At 40.7% G+C, this 11,787-nt stretch overlaps 3 protein-coding genes across 6 annotated transcripts; 1 reads left to right on the forward strand and 2 right to left on the reverse strand.

Annotated features, from left to right (window-relative positions):
- The first annotated feature begins 714 nt into the window (after positions 1-714).
- On the forward strand, positions 715-4,438 carry LOC139568757 (putative nuclease HARBI1). 3 transcript variants are annotated; one of them, XM_071390816.1, is made up of 10 exons: positions 715-1,455; positions 1,543-1,718; positions 1,809-1,870; positions 1,953-2,039; positions 2,127-2,168; positions 2,237-2,410; positions 2,490-3,178; positions 3,248-3,363; positions 3,460-3,571; positions 3,666-4,438. In XM_071390816.1, the coding sequence occupies exons 7-10, from the start codon at positions 2,707-2,709 to the stop codon at positions 4,034-4,036; spliced, it is 1,071 nt and encodes a 356-aa protein (XP_071246917.1). In that variant the 5' UTR covers positions 715-1,455; positions 1,543-1,718; positions 1,809-1,870; positions 1,953-2,039; positions 2,127-2,168; positions 2,237-2,410; positions 2,490-2,706; the 3' UTR covers positions 4,037-4,438. The 3 variants fall into 3 exon arrangements, with proteins under 3 accessions (XP_071246917.1, XP_071246914.1, XP_071246916.1); XM_071390813.1 differs by having other exon boundaries at positions 2,127-2,410; XM_071390815.1 differs by having other exon boundaries at positions 715-1,718; positions 2,127-2,410.
- A 705-nt stretch (positions 4,439-5,143) lies between these two features.
- On the reverse strand, positions 5,144-7,082 carry LOC139568760 (CB1 cannabinoid receptor-interacting protein 1-like). Its single transcript, XM_071390820.1, has 3 exons — positions 6,626-7,082; positions 5,939-6,083; positions 5,144-5,618 (listed from the first exon to the last, which is right to left on the reverse strand). Exons 1-3 carry the CDS (start codon positions 6,805-6,807, stop codon positions 5,454-5,456), a joined length of 492 nt encoding a protein of 163 aa, XP_071246921.1. The 5' UTR covers positions 6,808-7,082; the 3' UTR covers positions 5,144-5,453.
- A 1,002-nt stretch (positions 7,083-8,084) lies between these two features.
- On the reverse strand, positions 8,085-11,358 carry LOC139568759 (F-box only protein 48-like). Of its 2 annotated transcripts, none has more exons than XM_071390818.1 (3): positions 11,274-11,358; positions 10,401-10,740; positions 8,085-10,202 (listed from the first exon to the last, which is right to left on the reverse strand). In XM_071390818.1, the coding sequence occupies exons 2-3, from the start codon at positions 10,698-10,700 to the stop codon at positions 10,041-10,043; spliced, it is 462 nt and encodes a 153-aa protein (XP_071246919.1). In that variant the 5' UTR covers positions 10,701-10,740; positions 11,274-11,358; the 3' UTR covers positions 8,085-10,040. The 2 variants fall into 2 exon arrangements, with proteins under 2 accessions (XP_071246919.1, XP_071246920.1); XM_071390819.1 differs by having other exon boundaries at positions 10,401-10,735; positions 11,274-11,355.
- Positions 11,359-11,787: the final 429 nt, after the last annotated feature.

Consider the following 11,787-nt stretch of genomic DNA (forward strand, 5'->3'; position numbering starts at 1 on the left):
TGTAAAAGACGAGGCCTAATTTGTCTAACCGATTGGAATAGGATGTGCAAGTGGGCATGTGAATAAGGGGGCTTACACTGCTAATGAGGACAAGGAAGCAGTGGCACAACTGTAGTCTGTAAGCAGGCTTCTGAAATGAGACATGAATCATAAACACTTTCAGTGTAATGAGTGTCTTCAATAGGACAATTTAAACAACAGCAACAACAAACTCCTTATTATCCAATTTATTGTACAATTATGTTAATCAAGTACGCTAGTAACTGGTATGGGTTTATTTACTTCCACACTTTTCAATTACATATATAACAGAACTGAACATTTTAGGCAATCTGATATCATTTTGCATCTGAAGAACAAAACCTTTAGGCACAGGATTGTTCAGCCATGCATTTACAGACAAAACTGAGACAAAACAATGATAGTGATCCACAACATTACAAGAATAGAAGCACTTAATAAATTATAAGAATATCTCCGTAAAATAATATAGAAGTTTTAACAAAAAAACTGTCTCACCCCTTTTATAGGCTAATCACAATTGTGCTGTTCAGAAGTAGACAGCTGTTCCAAAGGCTTAAACAACACTAGAACTAACACATAGGATGACACAAATATGTAAATGTATTCATATAACTCACATCGCACACACCGCACACGTAATAAATCAGGTTAGATACATTTCCACCCGCAACTGTCTTCAAACCTGGGGCCTGTTGCACAAAAGTAGAATTAAGACATCCGGGATAAATGACTCAGCTGAGCTCAATGAAGCCAAAACATGTGCGTCCAGGCTTAATTGGTTGCACAAAGACCAAGCCAGGATGAGCAGACACGGATTCATTAAGCCAGGTGAAACCAATCCTGGATAGGTGCGCGCTCACGGCTCACTCAAATAGACCCCGCCACAGATCACAGATTAACTGATTTACCATGGCAACTAGAGCCGCGTACTTTTCCACGTCGGAAGCACAAATCCTCATGGAGGCATACGAGGAGGTAAAAGATATAATTAAGAAGAAAGGCAACACCGCCACAGTGATAAAGCAAAGAGAAAAAGCGTGGCAAAGTATTGCAGACCGCCTGAATGCGTAAGTAGTGCACAATTACACACTCACCGCTCCGCTGAAACATCACAATTACAATTCAAATATTTAATTCACATCTCCAAAAATGCAGTTGTACTGTAATTATGAAACGGTTAAATTTTTAATTGAAATGCACTGCAGATATGAGTGAAATTGTGTAAAGTAACTCCATCACACTGTATAAAGCTATGATAAATTTTTTGATATTTTTACTGAAAACAAGACAAAAATACCAAGTAATTTTTTGCAGTGTGACTCCATTAAATGTGTGTGTGTGTGTGTGTGTGTGTGTGTAGATTAAACATGAACGGGCCAAAACGGACATGGCAGCAGGTCAAAATCAAATACAAGAACATTCTGCAGAATGGTATGGTCCCTGACTAATATTTAACAAAGCACAAGCATATATTGTACCCAGAAGGTGCCTGCTCACACATTGTCTGTACTGTTTTAGCAGTGAAAAAGAATACCCACAGACAAGGCACGGGTGGTGGGTCACCAAAGGCTGACCTTACCCCAGCAGAGGACATGGCCTTGGAGCTAAATAAAGGCAGGCCCGTCTTAGAGGGGATCCCTGGGGGAAAGAGACGAGCATAGGTTCCTCCCAAGATGCCACCCGCTTCATTCAAGGTATGTCCTTCCATCTCTACATGGGATACAACCACATTCATATTGAATCAATTTGGACTGTCTGACTTTGGTTTACCTATTGCCTTGCAGTGTCTGGCAGCACTGTGTTCCTGTTAGAGCCACCAGCACAAGCACCAGACGATGCTGATCCAGTGAGTACTCCATCAAAGGCATACTGTAGGCCTGGCATGTCTTGTCTACTAGCTTCAATATGAATCCGATTAAATGTGATAGGGTGAAGGCCCCAGTGCAGCAGCAACAGCACATGATGGAGACGATGATGAGGAGGAGACCATCTCTCTGGATTCCAGAAGGCATGAGGTATCATGTTAAGACTGTGAAAGTACTATTTACTCTACAATGGTGAGGAGTCCTCATCAAAATCAAAAAATCTAATTTCTTTTACAGGACCCAGATGCTATACAGTGGGAAAACCAGCCTGGCAACATAGTGCGTATTAATAAAAGGACACCACATCCTGCCAAATTCCAGCTGCGCTAATTGTATTGTGTTCACAGAGCTCACAAGCTATCAGAAAGTTGTATGGCAACCACCTCCGGCGCCAAATAGAACTGGCAGACATAGACATTCAGTACAAGAAGAAAAAGATGGAAAATCTTGCACTGGAGTCCGAAATAAAAAAGAGGACAATTAGGAAACTGGACCTTGAAATAAAAAAACTTGAGAGGGAGGTGAGGTATGCCTTCAATGTACACTGTATGCTAACTGTAACACAAATGTATTAATCATTATTTTTCTTTCCTCCCCCAGCTCCAAGAAGATGACACAGCTCAAAATAAAAATTTGGTATATTCTCGTAAAGTCAAGTGAGCCATGACATATGAGCTCTTATTGTGAGCACACAGGACGGTGGCATCTTTCTAAGGTTTTTTTTATTTTCCCAGCAATCAGTACAACCAAGTCATCGTTATAAGGCATCGCCCTCTTTTGCCCACCCCCCCAGCACCAGGTGTGGCCACTAGCCTATATGAAGGCCCAAAATTGTGTGTTCCTTTCTGCTCTGACAATGGCATGCCCATTCGTGCGAGATGTGGTGGATGAAGAAGCACTTGTGCTGAGGAGAGCCTTCAGGCGAGAAAGGGTCTTCAGGGACCGGTTGGACCCACTGGCCTTCCCTGATGACCATCTATATGAAAGATACAGGTTTTCTGCAGATGGCATCAGGTATCTATGCAGACTACTGGGTCCCAGGATTAAGCACCGCACTGCACGGAGCCATGCACTGAGTGTGGAGCAAATGGTTTGTGTGGCCTTGCGCTTTTTTGCTAGTGGAGCCTTCCTGTACTCAGTGGGGGATGCAGAACAGCTGAACAAGGCCACAATTTGCCGCACAATAAGGAGTGTGTGTCTGGCTATCAAAGCATTAGCAGATGTCTTCATCTCCTTCCCTGGCCACAGAAGACTCTGTGACATCAAAGAGGAGTTCTATAGGATTGCAGGTAAGAGGATCTACAAATTACAGGACAACTGTTAACACATAGTAGGATACTCATTACTTTGTGTGACAGGTTTCCCCAATGTCATTGGTGCAGTGGACTGCACACACATAAGGATAAAAGCCCCCTCAGGTGCCCATGAGGCCGATTTTGTGAATAGGAAATCCTTTCACAGCATTAATGTTCAGGTGAACATAACTTTTTGATATTGTCCATTGACGAACACTCTGCATTGCCAGTGATGTGCATTGATTGGTGTAATATTCCTCATCTTATGATTTCAGATGGTCTGCAATGCTGACTGTGTGATCAGCAATGTTGTGGCAAAATGGCCTGGCTCAGTCCATGACTCCAGAATCTTTCGGGCCTCTGAAATCTATCAGTGCCTATCACAAGGTAAGCCACACAACCCCTATTTATAACCATCATGGCTGTGTCAAGAATATCACTGTGTTTATGAGGTAGTAATGATGAGATTTTGTGTTGACAGGTGAATTCTCTGGTGTGTTGCTGGGAGACAGGGGGTATGGCTGCCAGCCTTTTCTCCTGACACCTTTCACAGACCCCCAGGAAGCACAGCAGGCCTACAACCATGCCCATGCCAGGACCAGGGCCAGAGTTGAAATGACCTTTGGCCTCCTGAAGGCACGCTTTCACTGCCTTCACAAATTAAGGGTCAGCCCTGTTAGGGCATGTGATATTACTGTGGCTTGTGCTGTCCTCCACAATGTGGCCTGCCTGAGGAAGGAGAGGGCCCCCAGAGTGCCACCAGCCATGGACTGGGACAATCCGGCAATCTTCCCTGATGACGACAGTGGTCGGCTGCTGAGGGACCAATATGTGTTGAATTATTTTAGTTAGTATGTGTGCTTTCAATTTTGGTTAAATATGTCCTGCGGTGGCAGAGGAATTTGGGTTTTTTTGGGTTCGTTTTTTGACGAATTTGGCCTCTTATGATGTTTGTGCGGTATACTGTGTGTAATACAAGGCTGCAGGGAGGCTACTGCATCCATTCATTTGTCTGTTCAGTTGATGTGTATGGATTTGTCCTGCATTTATTTTAGTGTGCAGACATGCAGGGTGTGTTATATACAGACCTTTGAATGTGTATGTATCATTTTGTATAATATGCTTGGATTCTGTGCTTTCCATCTTGTAGAGTCACTGTGACTTCAGTTTCGAAAGGAGCTGATGGTTTACCTGCTTTGTTTTGTCCTTATTCAATAAAGGAACATAATGTTACACATTGTGTTTTTATATTCATATGGAATGTGTATTTGTTTATATGACAGAGTACTAGGGCCACACTGAAGAAAAAGGATAAAGTCATAAATTTATGAGGCTGGTTCTTTCTGCAGAAAAGCTACATATTGTTTTTACAGTTTTGATACTTATGACAATGTGATACTTAATATTCTGGCACATCAGCATGTCTTTGTTTATGAAACCATACTGAAGTACAATTTCACGAAATGCCCCACATCTGTCATTTTAACAACTGTCCTCCTTTAAAACAACTGGTTACAATATTATGACTTGTGTTTTTTTCCCCTCTGTGGCCCTAATATTCTATCATTTTATATATAGCCTTATAGTCTATGGGAAACTGTAAATTATCTAATGATAGCAACATCATCTAAAAATCATTTTTTATCCAAAATCATTGAAATTAATGATCACAAACGTTTAAATAATAACAGTGGGTCTAGTTATATGTGATAACAATGTATAGTGAGCAGTGAAATAACTATTGGTTTCCATTTGTGGTGACTGCTGACTGACATTAGGGATGAGATTAAATAGATCCTGGAATTTAGCCTGGTCTGGAGCAGGCTAGCTCCACAGAATAAATCTCCATGGTAATTTATACCATAACATATCCTCCTGCCCCCTATCCATCTTTAGTGCAACCGGATTACGGATCAATTGAGCCAGGATCACCAAGATATCCTGGCTTAATCCCTTATCCTAGTTTTGTGCAACAGGCCCCTGGTCCAGGAGGGCCAGAGCTGTGAGTCAACACAGCGGATGTTGTATAGCTGTGATTCCCAATGATATAGCGGATAACAACCTGACTACGTGTCTTGATTGAAACCAATCAAGAACAACCCCCGAGATCAGCCTGGTAGATGACTGCCCCCCTCTCTCTAAAACAGACAATTATGGTGCTCAGTGACTCTTAAGTTGATGGTAAAAGAGTTATTGTGTGCATCGCATCGCCTCTGCTTGTTTTTCTTCCGTTACTGGGGCATTGGAAGGAGGAGTTGATTGGTCCTCCTCAATTATACGCCTCTTTGTTGATCCACATCAGGCTGCGCGTCTCATTGGGCTTGCATTCGTACTCGATATTGGTGAATTTGTTCCCAAACTGGCATTGGTCTCGCTTGTAGTAGTTATAGTACTTCACTTGCCATATCGTCTCGAATTGGCCCGCCTTTCCAAACTGACACAAAAACACAGAGAAAAGAAAGACATTCGTTGAAGGGACTCAATCATATGATGCTGAAGATGACTTTAAATCAATCGAACTGTATTTACTGTCTATAGCACATTTCTTACAGCAAATGCATTTTAAAATGTCTGAAAATAGTTTTGATAAGAGAATTGATGAGTTATTAGTGCTGATAATATCACTATTTTGAGTTGGGTTTAAATATGAGAAAATGTACATTTATATTGCCGAGAAGACACCACTTAATTATCAATAACTCAGTTAGTTACAGCTTAGTTATACAATTAGGATGAGGTATTCTACTGGATTACCTCTATGCTGACTTGGACAGGTTGCCTGTCCCCACTCTTGGTGTGAGGCACTCCCTCTGAGTCATAGTGTCCATGGTACACCACTGACTCCTCGTCTTTGGACTGCTGCTCTAGAGGGAGAGTGATACCTCCGATGTTCATGGTGCTGGGAATCATGAAACAAACCCTTTAGTTAGTGGGCATCATTCCCAACCCCACCCAATGGGCCTGTAGCCTACCATGGCAGTGAATTGTTGAGACGTGAATCAACACGCAAAGGACGCTTTCTGTCATCGCCCTCTTTGGTGTGATTAAAAATGCATTCACACGCCGCGTCAAGACATTATTTATTAATGCAGAATATCGGGTAGAGGAAAGGTAGGCTACTATAGCCTATCCATAGTAGGCTGTAGCCTATGCATTGTAAAATAGCCTGTAAGATATAGGGGGTATACAGACATACATTTGCAGTCAACCCATTTGGAGATACAGTAACATGCAGATACATAGGCCTATATGTCAGAAAAATAACATTTGATCAAACACTCAGGGGAGGCAGGATATAGCGCCGTCATCAGGCTGCATCCACAGACGCACTGTAATGGGCTATAGTAAGACTGACAGGTGAATTTCAGTGTATTGTAAACGAATTCAATATTACTAATGCAAATGTCCAGTGCTTTTCTTGATATAGTCTTTTGTACTTACGCGGCATCAGCATTGCCCGGCTTCATAACCACCTCAACCTTATACTTCGACCCTGTAAGCAATTTTATTGTCCTGCTCTGGCCGAATCTGGTCCCATCCACCTTGAAAAACACCGGTCCATCATTCGGTTGAATTTTTAGAGCGATAGAAATATTTATAATCGGTGGAACATCGTCGACCATGATTGAAATATAGCCTATTATGGTCTCGGGGGCAACCTATAATTATTAAAGAGAAAGCGGAATGATGCAGCATTGGTTCATTTCCAACCGCACCAGAGAGAGGATGCTGTGACGTGTACAGCTGGCAAAAAGGGTAAAATCACTAACAATGATGGCTGCATTCCCCCGACACAGTTCCTCACTGAGGATAATCAATATACAGATTAAAATGATCCATAGCCTTCTGCCATAGATAGTCCTACAAATAAAGATCTGATCTGAATGCACTTAATTAAACACTGAGTGTACAAACCATTAGACACGCCTTACTAATATTGAGTTGCACCCTCTTTTGCCCGCAGAACAGCCTCAATTCGTCGGGGTATGGACTACAAAGCGTCGAAAGCGTTCCACAGGGATGCTGGCCCATGGTGACACCAATGCGTCCCACAGTTGTCAAGTTGGCTGGATGTCATTTGGGTGGTGGGCCATTCTTGATACACACGGAAAACTGTTGAGCGTGAAAAACCCAGCAGCGTTGCAGTTCTTGACACACTCAAACCGGTGCACATTGCACCTACCTCTATACCCTGTTCAAAGAAAGTATTCACACCACTTGAATTTTTCTAAAATGTGTTGTTACAGCCTGAATTTAAAATAGATTACATTGAAATGTTGTGTCACTGGCCTACACACAATACCCCATAATGTCAAAGTGGAATAATGTTTTTACACATTTTTACAAATTCATTACAAATGAAAAGCTGAAATGTCTTGAGCCAATAAGTATTCAACCCCTTTGTTATGGCAAGCCTAAATAAGTTCAGGAGTAAAAATGTCACACAAGTCACATAATAAGTTGCAATAATACAGTGGCCACCCATCATTCAGGGCAGGTGGACTCCAATCAAGTTGTAGAAACATCTCAAGGATGATCAATGGAGGAAACAGGATGCACCTGAGCTCAATTTTGAGTTTCATAGCAAAGGTTCTGAATATTAATTTAAATAAGTTATGTTTTTTTTATTTTTATACATTTGCAAACATTTCCCATTTTTTTTCTCTCACTTTGTCATTATGGGGTATTGTGTGTAGATTGATGAGGAAAACAATGCATTTAATCCATTTGAGAATAAGGCTGTAATGTAACAATGTGGAAAAAGTCAAGGGGTCTGAATACTTTCAGAATGCACTGTAAATGAAAGAGTGAAAAGAAGGAAGCCTGTACAGAATAAACATATTATAAAACATGCATTGTGTTTGCAATAAGGCACTAAAGTAAAACTGCAAAACATGTGTCAAAGAAATTAACTTTATGTCCTGAATACAAAGGGTTATGTTTGGGGCAAATTCAATACAACACATCACTGAGTGCTACCCTTCATATTTCCAAGCATGGTGGTGGCTGCATCATGTTATGGGTATGCTTGTCATCGACAAGGACTAAAGAGCACAGGCAAAATCATAGAGGAAAACCTGGTTTAGTCTGCTTTCCAACAGACACTCTGAGACAAATATACCCTGAAGTTACAAAGATGACATTGAATGTTCTGAGTGGCCTAGTTACAATTTTGACTTAAATCTCCTTGAAAATCTATGGCAAGACTTGAACTTGGCTGTCTAGCAATGATGAACAACCAACTTGACATTTTAGCAAATATTGTACAATCCAGGTGTGCATAGCTCACAGCTGTAATCGCTGCCAAAGGTGATTATAACATGTATTGGGGTGTGAATACTTATGTAAATGTATTTACAAATAAATAAATAAATAAATACTAATACTTTTCTAAAAACATGTTTTCACTTTGTCATTATGGGGTATTGTGTATAGATGGGTAAGGAAAAAAATGGAATCCATTTTGAATTCAGGCTGTAACACAACAAAATGTGGAACAAGTCAAGGGGTATGAATCCTTTCTGACTGTAAATCTTTATCTTGCCCATTCACCCTCTAAATGGCACACATACACAATCCATGTCTCAATTGTCTCAAGGCTTAATAATAACGATTCAACCTGTCTCCTAACCTTCATCCGCACTGATTGAAGTGTATTTAAAAGGTGACATCAATAAGAGATCATAGCGTTCACCTGGATTCACGTGGTCAGTCTATCTCATGGTTAGAGCTTTGTACACTCAGTGTATTTTGTTTTCAGGGTTTTCTATGGTGTTCCTGGTTGCTATATGCTTGCATGGACATACGGCAGGATGTAGGCCCACACACTGTATTAAACTATAAAACAACAATTAACAATGCAGGGTGAACTACCCTAATGTGCAATGTCCGAATATTGTTAGCTATCCCCTGTCTGAAGTGCTGACATTGGATCTTGTTAGAGACCTTAGAAAGTCTGTCAATTGATTCGAGTTGACCCTGTCCAGGCTGCGGAAATAGTGGAGCTGTTATAGAACCTTCAAATCAAATCAAATCAATTTATATAGCCCTTCGGACATCAGCTGATATCTCAAAGTGCTGTACAGAAACCCAGCCTAAAACCCCAAACAGCAAGTAATGCAGGTGTAGAAGTGTAGCCGGAAGTTTCTTTGCTGTTTAATTTGTGGATGTGGCTTTTGATACAGTGGCAGAGTTTAAATATGGCAATTGACTTTGTCTTTATAATTACGGTACTAACTACAATAATTTAATTCGACTATTAAAGATGTTATGCACCACACCAGATTTTTTTGTGCATCAAAATCATGTCTCTCAATGAATGTATGGTGATCCGTGGTCTACAGTGAGTAATAAATGAATTTGCATGGATGTACATAAAGTGAACACATGAACAGTCATGTCAAAATGAATTGAAATAGCAAATATTGGGTTCCAGCTCCATATATCTGATACAGTGAATTATGAGTATTTTGTATACAATATAACTCAAATTAGAAGTCAACCAAAGGTGTTTAAATAGCTCATAAATACTGACAAATAGCAAAAGTACTGCACTTTAATGCTATACTGTAAACAAAGACGTGAACGCAAATTATCTTAATGACCCCACTTCATTCAGTGTAGTGAAGGCACAATTGTATCACTGATGTAGGAATCCATTAAAGAGTATCCATATTTTACTAGAGTGTAGCCTACCATATACTAATGTATAACAAAAAATATATACAAGTCTGTGATTTAACCATAATCATATTTAAAAATGGTATAAAGGTATAAAACAAATCAAGTGCTTAAGACATAAGTATAAAAAATAAAATCTAAAGAGTTCACTCATATCTCTTTATAGCATTTGCATCTATCTCTCCAGCTCTGCTTCCAGAATCTCGCCCCAAGCCTCGACATCCAATGAGCACATGTTCCTGTCCAGTAGTTCATCGGCAGAGCGAATGTTGCTGTATCGTCCCCTTAACCATTCTCTCTTCAGAAAACCTCTCCTGTAGCTCCGCACCAGGGTGACCTAATAAGAAACAATTCAAGAATGACAAAGGCATTTGTTATTGAGATAAATGACACACATCCAAAGAGCACTATTGTATTCATGTTTCGTAAGGGATGTCGTATGTGATGTCTATGATACTGGCAATGATGTTATAGACGGGCATTCCAGTAGTCTAGCATAATTGAGGTGAAGCTGTTTAAAAACCAACAGATCCACCTTCCACGACAGTCCATACTGTCTGTCCCCATCAACCTCCTGTTGACAGAAAGCTTGCACAGTCAGGCAGTGATTCCTCCAGAGGTGGTCACTGTGTTCAATGATGTGGTGCCACAGTTTGCAGGTCAACAATGCACTACATAAGCTGTCAATGTCCAGTTCGCTGAAAATCTTCAAGCTCATTTCCGTGGGCAATATTTCAGCAAAGTTGTGTGGGCATGTCTCTTTGGCGGAGGTCAAGGTGGGACTTCTTTCACAGACAAAATAGGCAATGGAGTTCCTTTTGGAGACATACTGCATAGTTCAGTGTCCCACACCTTGATTTAACAGTGGCCCTGTGCTGTGAAAAAGTATGACAATGAGCAAGTGGTGTAGCAGAGAGGGCAAGCTGCAGCAAAAACAATGCTTATAAAGACTTAATACTTATACCTAGCTACCTGTCCAATTAATGCAGGTCTAGTGTCAATGGCTCAGGGTTGTTTCTGTACAGGGCCATATATAGGTCTGTGCCAATGCAATGGACTTTGTCTGGGGCTTGCTAGCTTTGGGACACAGTCTATGGACTCCCGATGTTGTGTCCCAAAGCTATAGTTTGATAGCCATGGTTTTGTTAGCCATTTAGCTAGAAAACATTGACCAGAGTCTCTATATGCTGTATAACGTTATGACTCTGGGTGTACGGTAGCCAGCTGGCCAGGTCCGATTCGATTGTAATTTACTCGACGTGTGTCGAATACGACAACAAAAAATATTACGACAATTGTCCAAGCTTGATCAGAGTCAGACTAGATATGAATGTTATATTCATCATTGTGTTATTAGATAGCTACCTGTTCAGATAAAAATGTATGAAATAATTAATCGTTCACCTACCCTAAATACTATGTCGACTTCCTAGACAGCTCACGGTTTAAATGTCTCTCTTTCAGTTCAAAGCTACGATGACTGATATGGGACAGCGCATGCGTGCATCCTAAACATGAGCAGTAATGAATGCAAAATGTGTATACACCTTTAGCTTGCATAGTTCAATTTAAAGAACTACTCAGTACTGAAATCAACATATGCATGGCTAATTTGTTGATGTTTTTGATAAATTAAATAGCGCAATCCTGTTTTTATCGAACGTCGCTTCCACACAAAAAGGACGCGCGCATGCACTACAACAGCCCGGAAGTTAGCTACTGAAGAAATCATTGATCAAAGTTTACCCGTTTCTCAGCCTCAGTACCGTAGATTAGTTCGAGTGCAAGTAAAAAGCATTTATGGAAATAATTTAGCACTTAAGAAGTGTACATTTCTATGGTTGATCATAATAACTGTCCAATGACCAAATGCAGTAAGTTAGAAAGCTCCCTTTACCTCCGAGGGAGAGTCCAAGAATAAG

This window comes from Salvelinus alpinus, chromosome 2 (genome assembly GCF_045679555.1).
Source record: "Salvelinus alpinus chromosome 2, SLU_Salpinus.1, whole genome shotgun sequence".
Taxonomy (NCBI): domain Eukaryota; kingdom Metazoa; phylum Chordata; class Actinopteri; order Salmoniformes; family Salmonidae; genus Salvelinus; species Salvelinus alpinus.